At 36.0% G+C, this 18,847-nt stretch overlaps 1 protein-coding gene across 1 annotated transcript; it reads left to right on the top strand.

Moving 5' to 3' along the window:
• Positions 1-1,313: 1,313 nt before the first annotated feature.
• Positions 1,314-17,957, top strand: tmc2b (transmembrane channel-like 2b). Its single transcript, XM_060882592.1, has 20 exons — positions 1,314-1,356; positions 1,570-1,605; positions 2,277-2,667; positions 3,467-3,640; positions 5,368-5,458; positions 5,538-5,619; positions 5,742-5,848; positions 6,355-6,453; positions 6,553-6,695; positions 6,807-6,954; positions 7,493-7,687; positions 7,792-7,971; positions 8,486-8,647; positions 8,746-8,874; positions 13,511-13,578; positions 13,658-13,897; positions 14,498-14,620; positions 14,787-14,865; positions 15,022-15,148; positions 17,770-17,957. Exons 1-20 carry the CDS (start codon positions 1,314-1,316, stop codon positions 17,955-17,957), a joined length of 2,805 nt encoding a protein of 934 aa, XP_060738575.1.
• Positions 17,958-18,847: the final 890 nt, after the last annotated feature.

The following is an 18,847-nucleotide window of genomic DNA, read 5'->3' on the forward strand; positions in this document are numbered from 1 at the left end:
GCAAATACATAGCTACCTAATGGATTAGAATTAATAGAAAATATTATAAGTATACTACAGTATATAGGTATATATAAATATAATATTTATGACTGTAACATAATCAGTATGTTTCTTTCACTCCATATAATTTGGGCCTTATAATGAAAAAGATAAAGAAAAACAGTGTTGTTGTATGCCAAGCCAAAGAAAAGCATACACTCCTGGAAGGGGACAGTCAGTTTTCCCGACCCAGGGGACATACTAATGTTATAGTATATAATATTTTCCTCTCTCTTGAAGTAAAGTCTAGAGACTGTTGTATCTTAGGTGATCAGTCGTTCCTGAAAAACAAACAAGCTCATCTGGTACCAAAAACCATGCCACAATCAAAGTCACAGAGCTCAGATTGTTTCCTGTTTCCTGTGTTCAAAGTGCTTTACATAGTATCATCTTCATTACATCACTAACATTCACTATCAGTTTAAAAAAAAAATGCTGGACATAATGTACATGTGAAGGTCAGCTTAACAGCGCCATAATTCTAGGAAGGAGAAGGTTTTAATGGCTGAACAGGTTGTGCCTCAGTGTCAGATTCCCACCTGAATTATTCATCAGGCTTAGCTATGTCCACATAAGTAGACATGTGTATGACTAATTAAAGAACTATATATAAAAAAGAGCTACTTTCTTTACAGGTAATGAAAGACAGCATAAAAATATCAGTATGGTATTTATTTGTTGTTGTTAAGTACATAAAATGAACCCATGTGTCTTTTCAAAAGCTCTAATGTGATTTTTTTTTTTGGAGGGGATGGAATGACTATTACATCTTTCGTGGTGCTGTGTATTTAATATTCATTATATAATTTACTTTCTTTTGAGCAGATTTTTTCTAAATATTTTTTCCAAATAGGCAAAAAAAGGTAAACACAAAAAATTCAATAGTGAAATAATTGTAACTGAAGGAGAGTATTTTCAGTGTTATCTACGGTCAGCAGCTCCTAGCTCTATTAGCGTGCTCATTAAAGGAATACGTAGATGCATGCAGGTTAGGACCAGGTCAGTTTACGCTGTCTTTTGTCCATCCTCCTCTTGAGATTTCTCCTCTAACTGCTTGGCTTTTTTCATGCCAGTTTCCGGAGTGATATCATTTGCAGTATCCAAGGGGACATCTGATGCTTGAGCTTTGGAGGGATGCACCTGCCACATGCACACACATAGCTGAAAAGCTGAATGCCACTCAGCTGTATCGTCTGTGTCACATGCCTTCACTAGCAGAATGCTGCAGGTTAGAGGAATAACCAAATACTAAAATCACACAAACAGAGGAAATGCCGCGCCCAAAAACTGGCATCACAGCAACTCTGGATGATGGTGAGAAAAACAGCAGGGTTACTTTAAATTTTGCTTGTACATGTTTGGTGTGTTGGAGCTTTTTTACATGCGTATTTGAATGAAAGATTGCGCACAAACGAAAACTTTGTTCATACTGCTTTCTTGAACACTACAATTTATGTTTTTTTTTTATACCTTATATAAAGAACTTTATAATCTATTTAACATTTTGTGCTTATGACTGTGTTGTAGTTGGAATTGAGATTGATGCTGAATTAGAGAGTGATGGTAAGTCATGTTACGTGATAGACAGAAACTAGAATCTAAATATGTTTTGTTTTTTTACTATTTGATTTGTTCCCATTTTGATTCAGTGTAAAATTGTAAAATTGAGCTCCACATATTTGTGTAAAACTGTATGCATTTTTGAGCAAATCTACTGGAGTATCATCAGTTTTCACACATCAGTAGAAGAGAGTAAAAACTGATCTTTTGTACAAAGCATTGTCATTGTTTTTGTTTTTAGAATTTTCTAAATTTCTAAAATGTTCTGTTATTTTCCTTTTTCCCCAAAATGTGGTCTCAAACTGTTTGTGGGTTTGAATTGTTTTGAAGATGTTTTCTATTTGAATGATGGTAGTAATTCTGAAGGCCAATTTAAACTAAAATATTGACTTTTTTTAAAAGTCATTTTAGCTTACATAAATATTTAAAATAAATTCTTATTTGTTCTTTCTAAATGATCAGAACATTAATAGGACCTTATATGTGTGTGTGTACACATACATTATTGTCTTTACAGCATTTTGTATTTTTTGAAATAAATTATGCTAGTCTTAATAATTAATTAAAACATTTATATTTTTATAAAAATACATGAGTGCATTTTTGTTTGTATGTGAAGTTTGATGAATGTAGTATATGAACCAGGACAATACAATGTCTTACCTGTTCCTCAGAGGACACAAACAACAGACCAAAAAGTGCAAGAAGACCCAGACCTCCTGTTCGCAACACAAAAGCAAAACCAGCAGACAGTGATGATGATGACGAGGAAGATGTTGCTCCTCGTCAAAGAAGAGGCAGAAGAAAGAAAGATAACAATTCTGAGGACAATGAAAATGAGAAACCCCGTGGTAGAAGAAGAGCAAACAACAGAAGGAAGAAAAATGCCAGAAGTCAGGACTCTGACATGGACAGCGAAGAGGACAAAGGGAGGAAGAAAAAAGGAAAAGGAGAGACCAAGAAGGAAAAAGAGGAAGAGAACAATAAAGAGAAGACTGGAAAAGGAGCAAGTAAAGATGGGAAAGAAAAGGGGGATGACAAAAAGAAAAAAGGAGATGGTAGCGGGTAGAGTATTCTATAGGCTTTCTTTCTAGCTTTTAATATTTTAGTTTAAAAAGTCTTAAAAGGAATGATGAGTTCAGAATATGACACTAAACATATGCATGTACGTTGTGTACTTTTTTCAAATCATTAAGCTTAAAAATATCAGGCTGGCACACTTTACAACATCATTTAGTCCTTTAGATTTTAAATGAAACAGTGACAATGAAGTTACAGTAACACTGGAAAAGACACAAATATTCAAAAAAAATGAGGACTAGCATTTCAACAAAAATATAATTGCATAACTAAAAACAGAAGACAGAACAGATAACAGATCAGGAACTACAGCTAGCACACTATGGGCAAAGATTTTCACCTCATTCTGCATCTCCATGCAAACAATAACTCAGCCTTTTCCTTAGTGATTGTTCCTCAACTAGCTAGCTCATAAAATCACCCGTAATATTTTCTTGCCAGAAATATAAAATTTCCAGAATTTCTATATCATATATGGACTCTTTGTATAGAATTCTATAATGTAGTGGACAACAGTGAGAAGGACAGGACATCTGAAGTGTACCTTGTCATTTGTGAAACATGGTGGTGGTAGTAGTCATGGACTGTAAATGTGTAACTGGCAGTTTCCTTAGAAAACTATATTGATTCTCTGGCATCAAGAACCACAGGGGAATTCTGAAGTGTACAGAAAAGTCTTCAAATGCTTTGTCCTGAACATACATGTTTTAGCTTTATATTACTGATCATAGATCGAATTACAAACTACACTGTTTTAGAGACTAAAAATGGTTGCCACTTAAAGACTTTTTTTTCTGATATCCCTCTCTGGCAGCTCATCTGCAGGCGAGTCAGACGTTGATTCTCTATCAGAGGGTGAAATGGTTCGGCTAAAAGAGGAGGTTGAAGAAAAGAAGAAACTTATCGCCACACTCCGGAACAAACCGTGGCGAATGAAAAGGAGACTCGGGATTTTGAAGTAACTTAGCCTCTTCTTGGTTCAAGAAATGGCTTTCTGGGCCATCTTTTATGGTCCAGATTTTGGTGCACCATTGCTGGACTTATAGTTGACATCTGAGTTATAATAGAATCATGTGTCTACAATTCAGTTTTAGGTTGTAGCTTAAATGTTACACTTAGAGAATTCCATGCCCTGAACTACAATCTTCCATTAATTTATCAGAACCTAGTGTTGCCCATAGAGCCTCAATCATATCTATCTTGCAGGTGAAATAAAGTACTCTTGAATCCTTTCTACTATGGCCTTGTGGTGAACCTTTACCTCAGAGTGGCCCAGGCAATCTTGAAGCAGAATAGATGATGATAGTTTAGACAAGCTCAGTGGTAGTAGAGTCAAACACTGACCAGGAGAACACTGATAGCCTGTCCTGGCAGCTGGGCTTCAGTGGTTTGTATTTCGCTGAGTACCTGAATGCTGGAGAAACAGCTTTCTAGACAAAAAGGCTGGCAATATGGCAAATGAGTCTTTTCATTGGCCTGGTACCTGGATGGAAATCCTGGTAATCTATGAGTCTGGCTAGATGATGGTTCATTTTGGTTGGCTTCCGGAATTCTGAGTATTTCATAACCTACAACAACTCTTTTGTACGGTGGCCGAGAAGTGCAAAACACATTAACAAATCCAAAAACACATTAACAAATCCGAAAACACATTAAAAAATCCGAAAACACAAACACATTTGTTTTCGGATTTGTTAATGTGTTTTCGGATTTGTTAATTTGTTTTCGGATTTGTTAATTTGTTTTCGGATTTGTTAATTTGTTTTCGGATTTGTTAATTTGTTTTCGGATTTGTTATTGTGTTTTTGGATTTGTTAATGTGTTTTGCACTTCTCGGCCACCATACTTTTGGGTTAGCTTACAAGATTATTATCTGTCTTGACTTATAATAGAAGATGAAGCCTTTATTTGTCACATATACATTACAGCCCAGTGAAATTCTTTTCTTCAATATCCCAGCTTAGGAATTTTGGGGTCAGAGTGCAGAATTGTTTATGCTATAGCACTCCTGGAGCCACTCCAATTTAGCAGGACATCCCAACTTTGCCATCAACAACCCAGATCCTTAACAGATTGAGACCCCACTACCTTAAATAGCATACATTTCAGAAGCTTCTGCATATTGTTGGATAGCTGGTTGTTCAGTTTCTGGGCATTTTTGTCAATGCTGGTTTGTTTTCTTACATAATATATTTTCTTTATTCCACTAGCATGCCTCCTCAGGTGTATAGCATAAATAGCTTTTAAAGTTTTGAAAAAAAAACACTTAAAAATAGCAAACCCCAATGTGTACGTTGCTATATGTTTAATTTTTTTAAATTGTTAGGACAGCCTCTGCATGAATTTAGTATTTTACTGTTAAAGATAGTCTTTCTTGTGTCAGGTATTTAATGTGTCGTCTCGCCACAATCCCCACCTATCACCAATCCAGGGGGTAATTAATTGGCCAGTGTCTTGGGTTACATTGGAAACTAGTAGCAGGTGGAATGTGATATTGGTGAACAGGTGTCAGTGTGTGTGTTTACCCCACAGAGATGGTGAATTGGGCCACTTACTGCATGTAATGTAGCAGTATGAAAAATTTAAATAGGCTAGCATTGCAATGCTATATTTTTAATTCAATTTTTCTTTTAACGACACCATAGGAAGATTATCTCATTTGTCTGTTTCTGTAAATGGTTTTAGGGAGGCACAAGAATTTGTAGAGAAGTTTGAAGGTGCTTTGGGTAAAGGAAAAGGCCGGAGGCTCTACGCATTTAAAGTCATGATGACCAAGGTATGTGATCGTCTTTAACATATCATTGTGGTGTTTAAGAAACCATATAATTTCTAAATGGATTGTAATTTTTTTTCAGAAACTGATCAAGTTCAATCGTGACTTCGATAACTTTAAGACTGCATGCATTCCATGGGAGAGGAAAATCAAAGAAGTTGAAAGTTGGTTTTGGCTGAGTCTCCAGATTTATATGTGTTAATAAAAACATATCTGATTTCCTGGCTCATTTTAGAGCTGCTAATTATGTCATTTTTGCTGACTTGCTCTGATTTTTCAATTCAAGGTCACTTTGGGTCATCTGTAGCCTCATACTTCCTCTTCCTCAGGTGGATGTATGGCCTCAACCTTGTTCTCTTTGGCCTCATGTTTGGGCTTGTTGTCATTCCTGAGGTAAACTTAGAATTCATGATATTTTGAGACAAATAGATCCATATATTGTTTTATTTGGACTTGGTTAAATAATGGTGTCAGAAAAAATGATGGAATGGAAGCATTGCTACAACTATCGAAAGATTAGAAAGATGCTGACATTGTTAGTAAATTTGTAAACTTAACCTCCTGCATTTTTTTCAGTTGTTCATCCTAAATCCTAAATATATATTACTGAGTACTATCCTGAACTATTAAAGTAGAAACAGGAAGTAAAAATATTTTTAGTTAAAGAAAGGATATAGGCTTGGACCTGCTGGGGTGTCCTGTGAGTTAAATACTGAATGTCAACTCAGACATGCCAAATAGTCTACACATTCTGAAAACCATCAATAAAAGCATTCAGGCATTCATGCTGAACCATTTGAACACATATTACTATTCTGTTGAATCTATTCCTGCTTTTTCAGACAGATGATTGGTGATTGAAGTAATCTGTAAAGTCACATCTCGCTCTCTTTCTGGAGGTCCTGATGGGTTTACCGTATGGCTCCATTGCTAGGAAAACAGTCCCTAGAGAGGAGCAGCCCACTGCTATGGACTTCTCAGTCCTTTTTGAATTTGGAGTAAGGAATAGATTATTTTACCAAATTATATGAAATACTAAAAAACATTCATTTCAAATTCAAATCCCGATTTAATATTTTCATTTTTTGTCTTTAAAGGGTTACTGCAAGTACTCTGTCCTCTTTTATGGCTACTATAATAACCTGAATACTATTGGATTACTTAAGTTCCGTCTACCCTTGTCCTATTTCCTAGTTGGAATAGGAATTTTTGGCTACAGTCTGATGGTGGTAATAAGGACGTGAGTCTTTCTTTCCTAGGCAGGATTTACCTGCCTGCATTAAAAAAAATTCTAAATAATGATATACTGCTTGGAGAGACTTGCTGATAGTCACTGGCTAATATGTCACAGGATGGCAAGAAATGCCAATGAAGGAGGTGACGGGGGGGAGGAGAGTGACTTTATCTTTTGCTGGAAACTGTTTACTAGCTGGGATTACCTCATTGGAAACCCGGAGACAGCCGACAATAAGTATGCTTCTATCACAACTAGCTTCAAGGTCAGGCATAATTTCATAAATGTCTACAATTACTTTAACTCAAGAAATGCCTTGAGGGAACTGTTTTGTCCGAAACACACTTTATTCATTTATGTAATGCTTTATTTGCTTGATTAGTTGAATCAAGTGTGTAAAAAATAACAAAAAACAAATAACAACACAAATTTGTTATCATGGGTTAATACATTGGTCTAACTCCTGAGCATAAATCTGTAATATAATCATTTTTATAAACATGAAAGTCAGAACACCGAATTCACTCCAGACCTCTTCATCAACATCCAACATCAGAGTCTCATCTCAGTCTAATGCTCTAGTAGCTGGATGAACAAAAATTACTTCAGTCACACTCCAACATCTAGAGGAAAGCTTTTCCAGAAGGGTGGAGCTTATTATAACATCAAAGGGGGAAAAATATGGAATGAGATGTTCCGCAAGCATATATTGATGTGATGGTCAAGTGTCTACAAACTTACAGTACAGTGCATTTTAGCTTCTTCTCTGGATGTTCTGTCTGACTTTAATCATGATCCTGTAGGAATCTATAGTGGATGAGCAAGAGAATTTGAAGGATGAAAACATTCATTTGAGGAGATTTCTGCGTGTCCTTGCTAATTTACTGATACTGTGCAGCCTGGGAGGAAGCGGATATCTTATCTACTTTGTGGTGAAAAGATCTCAAGATTTCGCTAAACTGGATCGCAATCAGTTATCCTGGTACCAGAAAAATGAGGTAACTTAAAATGTGTAAACTATTACAATAATGTCTTTTTCTTTAATTCCATTATATTTTACAAAAACTTTTTTTTTCTTTTTTGTTAATAATGTGTCCTACAGGTGGAGATTGTAATGTCTTTGTTGGGTTTGGTGTGTCCACCTTTGTTTGAGACCATCGCTGAACTGGAGGATTATCATCCTCGGATCGCCCTGAAGTGGCAGCTGGGCCGCATCTTTGCCCTCTTCCTGGGAAACCTCTACACGTTTCTGTTTGCCCTTATTGATGATGTCAATGAGAAGGTAAAACAGAGATGCAGGAGGCAGATATGACATAATGTTCTAAAGTTGTGTCCCAAATTACATCCTGCACACTATGCACTATGTACTCTATTGTACAGCTAATAAATTTTAGAAGGGTAGCATCGTTACAAACACCCTGTAACACTAATGATTTTTTACTAACTGTAAATCTAAGTTTCCCAATTGATGGCAAATGTCAACAAGTTATTTAAGAGACATTTTAAGACTTCTTGTCCCCAGAAGTGACATCAACCATCTTCAATTGTTTTTCCTCATCCAGCACCAGTGCCTGGTAGCCCCACCCCTTTTCCATTACAAAGCTATGGGTGTTGATTTTGGAGGGTCGATTGAATAGTTAAAGTGCACTTGGTGGCACACTATTTATACTACACAATACCTTAAAATAGCCATAAGTGTGTAATTTGGGGCGCACCTTAAGTCATACTAAATGTTTATAAAAAAATCAATTTTTAACATTAAAATTTCTACTACCTTTTTGGCTCTTTCTCAAAAGCTGGAGAAGGAGAAACTGATAAAGAATGAAACTGACTGGGCACTAATTCAGTACTATGCTAACTACACACTGTATCACAACGTGACAGAGAATATTCCACCCCCTGACATCGCACCTGCTGATATCATCAGGGGTCCATGCTGGGAGACTGAAGTAGGAATTGTGCGTAACAACCTATTTAATTCACATTAAACAAACTATAGTTTTAAATAAGCAGCTATATTTGATTCAAAATTATTTATTTTTGTTACTTGCTGTAGGAGTTTATGAAGCTAACGGTGTCAGATATTCAGGTGACATATCTGACGATCCTGGTTGGAGACTTCATGAGAGCTTTAATTGTACGTTTCCTCAACTACTGCTGGTGTTGGGACCTTGAGGCTGGCTTTGTGAGTTATTATTAATGATTCTAAGAAGTTAATATTTTAAAGGGTACTTTTGATTCCAGGAAATAAAGTCTTGTAATTCACTGTATAATTCATGCATTAACTATGTGATAGAATATTTTAGACAAATACACCATCATTTAACAGCCTAGTTTAAAAAAATAACCACAGATAATACTATTTAATATTATTTATCATTGCCAATCCATGCAGGTTTCATAATGTGCAATATACAGTATATTATATACAACAATATACAATACCATGTCATTGTTGAGATCATGATGTGTCATTATACGTGTGTGGACTGGCTAATGGTCTCTAGATGGGAATGAGTGTGTGAGTGGCTTCTAGGTGGTGTCCTTTGATAAATTGTTTTATTTCAAATAAGCTATGTTTTTAAAATGATAACATGGATTGTTTCCCAAAACAAGTAGTCTTTTTATGTAGAACTTGGAAGAAGCAGCTGGATCTGGTAACTTGGATCATTCCTGTGTTGAATCTCAATCATGAAGCTGGTTGAGAAGATGACCAAGAATGTTGTGAAAGTCACAAATTACTGACTACTGTTTAGAAGTTTAAAATATGAACATTTTGCTCTTTGTTTAAAAATTTCTTGTTCACTTTTTATTCTAAAACAGTACAAACTGAAGAAATGCTTATGTATGAGCTGGTGTGAACTTTGACTTTGGCAGTGTAAGTGCTCTTTAACGTGAATGCAACCCTTCTTGTCCTCCTCCCAAAGATTCAAGGTAACTTATATACAGTACAGAGGTGGGTAGAGTATCCAAAATCTGTACTCAAGTAAAAGTACAAGTACTTATGGAAAATATAATCAAGTAAGAGTAAAAGTAACAATCTTAATAGTTACTTGAGTAAGAGTAAAAAAGTATCCGATGAAAAAACTACTCAAGTAGTTAGTTACTAGTTACTTCTCATCTGATTGATATGAAGCAAAAACCCTGATTTTCAAACTACTTGGAGAGCTTTCACACACCTCTCCTTAAAAGTCTCTTTATTCTGCTAATATAAAACACAGGTTGAAGTATATATATATATATATATATATATATATATATATATATATATATATATACTTTTAAGGAGAGGTGTGTGAAAGCTCTCCAAATAGTTTGAAAATCAGGATTTTTGCTTCATATCAATCAGATGAGAAGTAACTAGTAACTAACTACTTGAGTAAAATGTGATAAAATGTGATTAATGGTTTAATGATGTAAATGAATGATGTGCTGGGCTAACCTGCTCTTCCTTTTAAGATTAATTTACTTTATTCTTACATTTGTTACATTTTATAAGTAAGTACATGTATTATTTAGGTAGGGATAAAACAAAATATAATCCCGTTTTTATTTTGTATATGTTCTACACTTTATTGAAAAAAAAAACTTAGTCAAAAAAAACTTTAGTGAGATGTCAGGATTTGCGTATAAATGCAAAACGTCTTACAGCATTCAATTCAATTTATTTTGTGGAACATGGATATGAAAATGCAGACGCTTATAATGAAGGTTTGTTCATGAACGTGTTGTTTGTAGGGTTCACAGGATTGCACAAGAGCGTATATGAGGGAAAACATTTAGACAGTGTGTGAAATGTAGTATTACGTTAAGGTCAAAGTGCCCATAGTTACCAAATTACCATCAAATAGGCATAATTTTGACACTTACCACTACGTGTTTTTTTAGGTTGGAGCTGGAATTCTTGTAAGCTGCGATGTCTGTTTGTTTTGGTGCACACAGAATGCATCGCATTATAAAGCTATTATTTTTTACATCTTGGAGTGAAAATATAGAATTAATTTGAGGCCATGGGTGATCTGCCTTTGATAAAGCGCAAACGTCTTCCTCTGCTTCAGCCATCATCTTCCAACTAGAGGCGCGCTAAACTTCATACTCACATGAGCATACTCTCGCGAAGCAGCCTCTCCAATGTCTCGCGAGACTTGTCATATAAACTAATTATTATTTATTAAATATCATATTTATTACCATTTGAGTAACCGAGGAATGCCGCCGATTGTAGCAAAGTAAAAGTAAAGTTTTTCCACTAAAAATCTACTTGAGTAAGAGTAAAAGTACGCATCTTTAATTATACTCAAAAAGTACAAGTTACCCAAAAAATTTACTCAAGTAAATGTAACGAAGTAAATGTAATTCGTTACTACCCACCTCTGGTTTTCTATATATATATATATATATATATATATATATATATATATATATATATACAGTATATATATATATCACTAATCTAATCTAACACTACTTCTTTAGCAGACACCCAAAGAAGTATTTTAGGAAAACAGTATTCAAAACAGGATCAACTATTATGGGTACAGATGAATCCAAATTGAATTTCAATGGATCTGATGGTACGATTTTTGTGTGGAAATTTAAAGGAAAGGTGATGGAGGCCATTTTTTCTCTAGAGGTTCTTTGGATGCAAACTTGCAGAAACCAAATCAGAATTTGGTTTTCAGCATGAGATTGATTCAAAGCATACCATGTGAGATTTTCTAATGCAGTGAAAGTCATACATATATAAGTGTGGCTTAAGCTTCCACATATACAGTATGTTGGGGCCAAGGTAACATTAAAGAAGTGGTCCTTCCTTTTTTTTTTATCATGTCATGGATTGGGAAGGACACTGCAGTAGCTGCTGCTTACTGCTCACTTACTACATTATATAAAAGCCTACCATTGTAATAAAACACTTGAGGGGCAACCCATCTGACCATTGTTTTTAATATCCTGAAATTCTGAGCATTCCAAATCTTGAGGACTCCAATCAGCTACAGTGCTTCTGCTTGTCTTGGGAAGAGAGGCAGATGTGTATTTGTCAGGAAGGTATTTGTAATGTGGGGCACATGGTACAGTATGTGAACCACTTTAGAGACCTCTCTTTAGACTCTCTGAAAAAGCTTAGACAAATGTGAAAAGTTCTCTGACAACCCAGAATACTCAGCAAGGCATGTTCAACATGTTTATTGTGGCATAAAACGTTCTTCAGTTCTTTTAACTTCTGCATTAGAGGAGGAATAAAAAAAATTCAGAAAGTATTCTAGGCAGTGTTTCTCTGCTCTTTCAAGTTCTTTATGCCATTTTCTGCAGTTGTCCTACACAACCCCTTTGCTGCGTTCCCTCCACTGGCTTCCTGTAGCTGCCCGCATCAGATTTATAACATTGATGCTTGCCTACAAAGCCAAAAACGGACCAGCATCCACTTACCTCAAAGCTCCTATCACTTTCCGCACTGCAGCATGCTCCCTTCATTCCTCCAGCACCGTTTAACTGGTTCCACCATCTCTCAGGGTACAAGGAAGCTTTGCATCAAGACTCTTCTCTATTCTGGCACCTAGGTGGTGGAATGAACTTCCCCTAGATGTCTGAGCAGCTGAGTCACTGGCAGTCTTCAAATGATGTGTAAAGACCTACACCTTGCTGAAATGCTTCAACTATCTAAGTCTCTGTGGGGTTAGACTGATGGTATTCTTAGTCCATGACCTAGTGAACCAGTATCTATTCATTCATTAATAGTGACTTTAAAAGCATGTCTGTAAGTGGATAAGGGCATCTGCTAAATGGCATAAATGTAAATTTCTTATTTGTGTGGATGCAGTGGGGATTGGTTTGAGGGTTTGGTATGGCGGGTTAAAAAGTGCACGGTTGCAGGAGTCAAGTGGAACCTTAAATGTTTAAAGTCTTAAAAGAAATAGCTAGAAGCCTCCTCTGGTGCAAAGGACACCAAATTAGGATCTTGTGTCAGGTCTATCACGGAGACAAACTGTGACCTCACCAGGTAAGTGTTAAAGTAACACCTTGTATAGACTCTGGGAATCAATACAGATCTTAAGTCTGTCATCCTGATTTTGTACCATTACTATGGTGCTGGAGCACAGGTATTTCCCTCAAAGATGCAGAACAGCTACTTCTGTGCTATTACACTTGGTGGGATTCTATTTTGGATGAGGGGTTTAAAGAGGGGACATCTCCTACCATTGTGAGGCTGAAGTCTCCTCCATTTTGCAGGGCAAAGAGGGTAGCTGAAAATATGTGAGGGCAGAGACACTTGATTATACTGTAGGAATGTCTAAAACAATTACAGTACTTGCTTTTCATGTGGTCAAAATCATAGAGGTTTGTTTCCTTTTTTTCCCATCTCTTACCCATTGATTATTACAAATTTAGTTTAATAAAGCAAGAAATGTTGCGTGTTTATGTTTTTACTGTATTTATTATTAATCAGCAGTAAAATATAATTTAATGAAAAAAAAACAACAAATAATTACAACATTCAACATAATGTACACATTTGTATTTGAAATGAAAGTTAGAACTCTCAAAATAATTACTGATTCAGTTGATTTAAATTCTGCTTGGTTTACTTGAGTATTCATCGCTAACACGACACCCTGAAAGCAACATCTAGGATGATAGATGAGACTTAACAACAAGACTAACACAGAGACACCTGACTCTACTCAGAGCACTTAATTACAGGGGGAGAGAGAGAGAGAGAGAAAGAGAGAAAGAGAGAGAGAGAGAAAGAGAAATATACCAAGCGTACCAAATTTTGCATTAATTATTATGTACTTCATTTGTCTATTCATGTTTTGCAGCCTTCATATGCAGAGTTTGATATCAGCGGAAATGTACTAGGGCTCATTTTCAACCAGGGAATGATATGGTGAGAATATAATACTTGATCTAAATTGGCAAAATAAATTTTATACTAAGGAACTCATACTCATATACCTTTTTTTTAGGATGGGTGCATTTTATGCCCCAGGGCTGGTGGGTATAAACATTCTACGCCTCGTGACTTCCATGTATTTCCAGTGCTGGGCTGTAATGAGCAGTAACGTCCCTCATGAAAGAGTGTTCAAAGCTTCACGCTCCAACAACTTCTACATGGGCATCCTGTTGGTGGTACTCTTCCTCAGCCTCATGCCTGTGGTCTACACCATGATGACTATGTCACCTTCATTCGACTGTGGACCCTTCAGGTCATACACATTCTCCTAAACACAATATCAGATCTTGATCATCTTGCGCTAGGGATTAAGCATACCCAGGTTATAATGGTTACATTCAGATCATTTTTTTGCCCAGAATACTAAAAACTGATCAAACATTTTAATGTGACTCCAAGTTCTAATTTGAAACTTAATGGTATGCATAGGTTTCTAAAATAAAACCATACTTGGCCTAGTATCTGGAAAATATGACCTAAATGAGTAAAGGAATTTACTCCATAAAGACCAATTCTTTAATTGTCTACTGGGCAAACACATGTTATTTGTTGTTTTTTACTGCTATTTGATTTTTTCTTGGCATTTGTCACTTGCCATAGTTAACAGAGTTTGGTTTAAATCAATTCATATCATTTTAATAGTAAAATAGACTCATATCTATTATAACTCAGTACTAAATATCTCTGAAAACAGGTAGTTGTAAAATCTAAAAAATAAATAATTAAATAAATCATGGACCTTGTGCCAATGATTTCTGGTTCCCTGCATCCTGCTTTCAGAACCATGGGTGTTGTTAAATCAACCACCAAAGACCAACAGCTTTAGAATTGACTTATGGTTGTGTTTGAACAGTGGGAGAGAAAAGATGTACGATGTGGTAATCGAGACGATCCAGAACCTTCCAGCATTCATGGCCAACATCTTCACCTACGCATCCAACCCAGGACTCATCATATCTATTGTACTTCTCATGGTGTGAGTGCTCAGTAGGAAAGGGGCTGAGGCTTTTAGTATTGTTAAAATGTTCAAAAGAAAAACAATATTTGGTATGAAATAAATGCATTCATGAATTTATACAGCTGACCTCTGTTGTACTGTATACAGTAGGGGTTATTACAGGTTACTGTCTGTTGTTACACAGGTTAGCTATCTACTACCTGAATACAGTCTCAAAGGCCTACCAGAAAGCCAACATGGATCTGAAAAGGAAGATACAAATGGTGTGTATTTTTTATAACTCCACCATAAGTTCCACCCCAGTGCTTTCCGAAACAGATGTATGCTTTTACTAAACACACAATACGGTATGCTTCTGCAAAGTGATCTATCCAAGTCAAGTCAAGTGAAAGCCCAGTTCGTATCTGATTTTTCACTAGCAAAGAGATGAGGAGAAGAACCGGAGGAACAATAAAGACAGCACTAATCAGGTGATGAAAGACTTGGAGGATCTTCTGCCCAACAAATCTATGATATCACCACCAACACCTGCTAAAGAGGAAGCAGGTTAGTAGCCTCATGATTACTTATATTAATTCTTCCATATACTGGTCATAATGGTTTTTAAGTCAGTTTTCATTTCACTATCTATCAAAACAGAGCAGCTTTATCATAAATATGCACAGTATAATTAACTAAATGTACCAGATAAATAATAAACCACACAACACCTAGCAGCTCTATAGATTAAGTTGATATTATGTGGAAGTTACGATGCAAATAATAAAAGGGTGTGGTTTTGGTGACAACCCCATTTTAAAAGGCAATCCATCCAAACCAAAAAAAGATTTAATAACACACCAGAATTTGCATTATTGACATTTACCTGAATACCTGAGTACTGTGTATTCTCAAATGGTCAAATTGAATAAATATAGACATACAGTATGTCATCTTCAAAACATATAAACAGACTGCAGTTCAATGTCCAAAAAATATACCAGTTATAGCTTTGCAATATATACACAGTGGCTTGCATAATTCACTGTATGCCTGTTAAGGTTAATAATTCAACTAGATATTTCCAGAAAGAAACTGGGCCAATTGAGTGAACACACGAAGTCACAAGACAGTGTTCTATTGAGCAACGAATGATAAATCAGACTGATGAGGTTGAAGATTGTGTGGCAAATTTGGCATTGTTATAGATCGAAACCACAACTCAAATTTCTTCACATAGAATTCTATGCCAACCCTGGGAATTTCACCAAAGGGGAATGTTAACAATACCCTAATGTTGGCATTAAGTCACACAGGTATGATTCTATTATAAAAATGGTGGACAAGTCAAGAGGCATGAATCTAGTTCCAGGATATGAAAACTTCGTATACAGTCATTCCTAAAATATATATAATGTATGATATTATGTCTGACAACTCACAGTTACATGTAATACAGTAATAGAAACAGAAATACAACAAAACAGTTTACATAAAGACTGAAGCATATCCTGTACACTACACAAAATATACCAAGACAATAAACAAACAATACCAATACAGGGCTGGGGTTCCCAAGAGGGAGTAACAATCACCTGGTTCACCAAAGTAGTTATTCAAACCTCACAAAGGTCCCCATGCACTCTGATCAAACCAGCACATGCTGAAGGAACTGCCACCTCAAGATGAGAGAAGATCCTTCCACCCATGTGGATCTCATCCAAAGTCAGTAGATCATAAATCACACAAGTGCTTCAGTCACAAATTAGCTGGAATCATCCAGCTCATAGCACCTACTAAAGGCATTACACAAAATAAAAAACAAAGATCCCTTCAGAGAGACATTCATGAGCTATATAATAACTTAACCCTTGTATGGTGTTCGAACTTTTGTTACTCAGCCAGTGTTCATGGGTCTGGTGGACCCGCTGCATTTTTGGGTTTTTAATTCAACACAATCAAAAATTTTACTTTAAAATACTCTATAGATGTTTTCTTCATCCCAATTACAAACAATATAAACAGCATATATGGTTAATAATTGCCCTTTACTTTTCAAATGAAGTGCTATTCATTTTTTGTTGTTTTTTAATAAAATTTAATAAAAAAAAAAAGAAAATCAAATTATGAGTGGAAAAAAATCAACAAATTTACAAGGAAGAAAAGTTTTTCAAAACTATTGATGTTTATGAATATGGGTCCCACAGACCCGAATAACATACAAGGGTTAAAAAGAAAACCCTCTCCACAAAGATTTAGAGAAAGTCTGTACATAACGAATGTAGAGAGTTTAGGAGATTTATGAGAATTTAGTGTTCGTGAGATTAACGAGAATGTTTATGAGAATCCAAAATAAAATTAGCATAATGACAACCAAAGAACCCAGACACAACAATCCTCTCACAAATGTAGGGAAGACAACAGTGTTCCCACAATATTTAAGGATAGCAAAGGAAGATGACGGCATCTTCATGATAATAGTTGGATAGAATATTACCCATAACGCATTGTTCTTTTCAAAGCTCTTACAGCCTTCATATACACCGACAAATTAACTGGGATACAAGAAATCCCACATTACTAAAAAAGCTAGGCTAACCACTGACTTAAATGAAGAACTTCCTCTCAGGCCACATACATGAGAGATGACCAGTCATTCAAGCCACACCAAAGGGATACAAGCCACCCAAAGAGGCAAAAGGCAAACAAGGATTAAACAAGTGGGTCATTAAATGCCATACACACAAAAAAATAGACACTATTAGCCAACAGCTACATGCTAACTGCACGTACCTGCATCTATTGTACCATCAGCCAAAGCCAGAACGTGACGCATCAACGACTACAAACAATCTGCTTTTATATGAAAAATACTCCCTGCTTATAGGTGATTACGACTGTCAATCACTGCTCATTTAATTCTGATACAACTGGAATAAAAAAATTATACGCCAGACTGACAGCTGGGTTTACAAGCTTATTTATTATACATCAGCCACACTATGTATAATTGTGTGTATTCATTTTTTGTCATGTACACAAACTAATACAAGCTAAACCTGCACATGAAACTGATCTTTGGTTCTTATTATTCATATTAAGGGGTTAGTATTTGGTGCTTAATGAAGAGCGCAATACACCAGGCTATCTTCTCTTTTGTCAATCCATGTTTTCCATTTGTATCACAGAGACTCCTGCCCGTCAAACGTCTGCAGGAAAATCTCAGAAGGTCACAGATAAAGCAGGATCAGCCACCAATGGCAAAGGAGTAAAAATGCAGAAGGATGTTTCTTTGGCTGCTGTGAATCCTCGTGCACCAGTGACACGCTCCCCAGGCCCTGGGGGAAGAGGAGGAAGAGGACCTCCACCAGTGTGATAGGACACAGTACATACATTTGGAAAGCGAAATCAGAGATAGCCAGAGATGTTATGTGTACATAAACATTAAGACAAATATGGCTAAAAAGTCCTGGAGGAGTTTTATTTAGTCAGACGTTATCTGAGAGTGGAACAGGCGAGATTGTCTCCTGGTGCAGAGTGTACAATAAAACTACTGAAATTATACGGATGTTCAGACTTATCCTCAGAGGGCCAGTTATGGGGAAAGAGGAAAGTAGGAACTGATTAGTCATCTGAAGGGCAAGATCAACTGAATCAAATCTTTTAATATTATTGCTTATATGGAGCCCAAAATAGCTAAATGGTGTTCTAGTAAATAGATTCATTTCCATCTGCGTTGTCATTTACCACACTAAAGTCACTTCAAAACTGCAATTTTTGTGTATACATTAAGATGACAAAAAAAAGGCATTTGTTACATTTGCATAAGCACATTACTGCCATTTAAAGAAAAAAGTCATTTACTTAGTATTTACAAAAAAGCATCTTATTGTTGTGACTTATTGATGCCACAGTGTATATTTCTGGCTCCTCTGATGCCACCGGTATTCACACAGCAGGTATGTAAACGTTTTACAGTTATAGTTTATATTTTAGTTAAGTTTATATTTTACACCGGCCCTTTACAGATAATGTTGCACCTCGGCTTTGCTTCACTTTTCACTGTACCGCTTAGTGTTAAAGTCAACAAATACATCAGTGATGGTACATAACTTTATACAGTGTTGGCTTTTGGACCTTCTTGTTTGTTTGTTGTAGCTTAGAGGCAGGTTTGATTAAATTATGAGCTCATAAATTGATTCTTTTAAACTTGGCAGGGAATCAGTATTGGGCTTTTTTGGTCCAGGAAGATTTGTTAGTTTGTTA

Source organism: Tachysurus vachellii, chromosome 12 (assembly GCF_030014155.1).
Source record: "Tachysurus vachellii isolate PV-2020 chromosome 12, HZAU_Pvac_v1, whole genome shotgun sequence".
Lineage (NCBI taxonomy): Eukaryota > Metazoa > Chordata > Actinopteri > Siluriformes > Bagridae > Tachysurus > Tachysurus vachellii.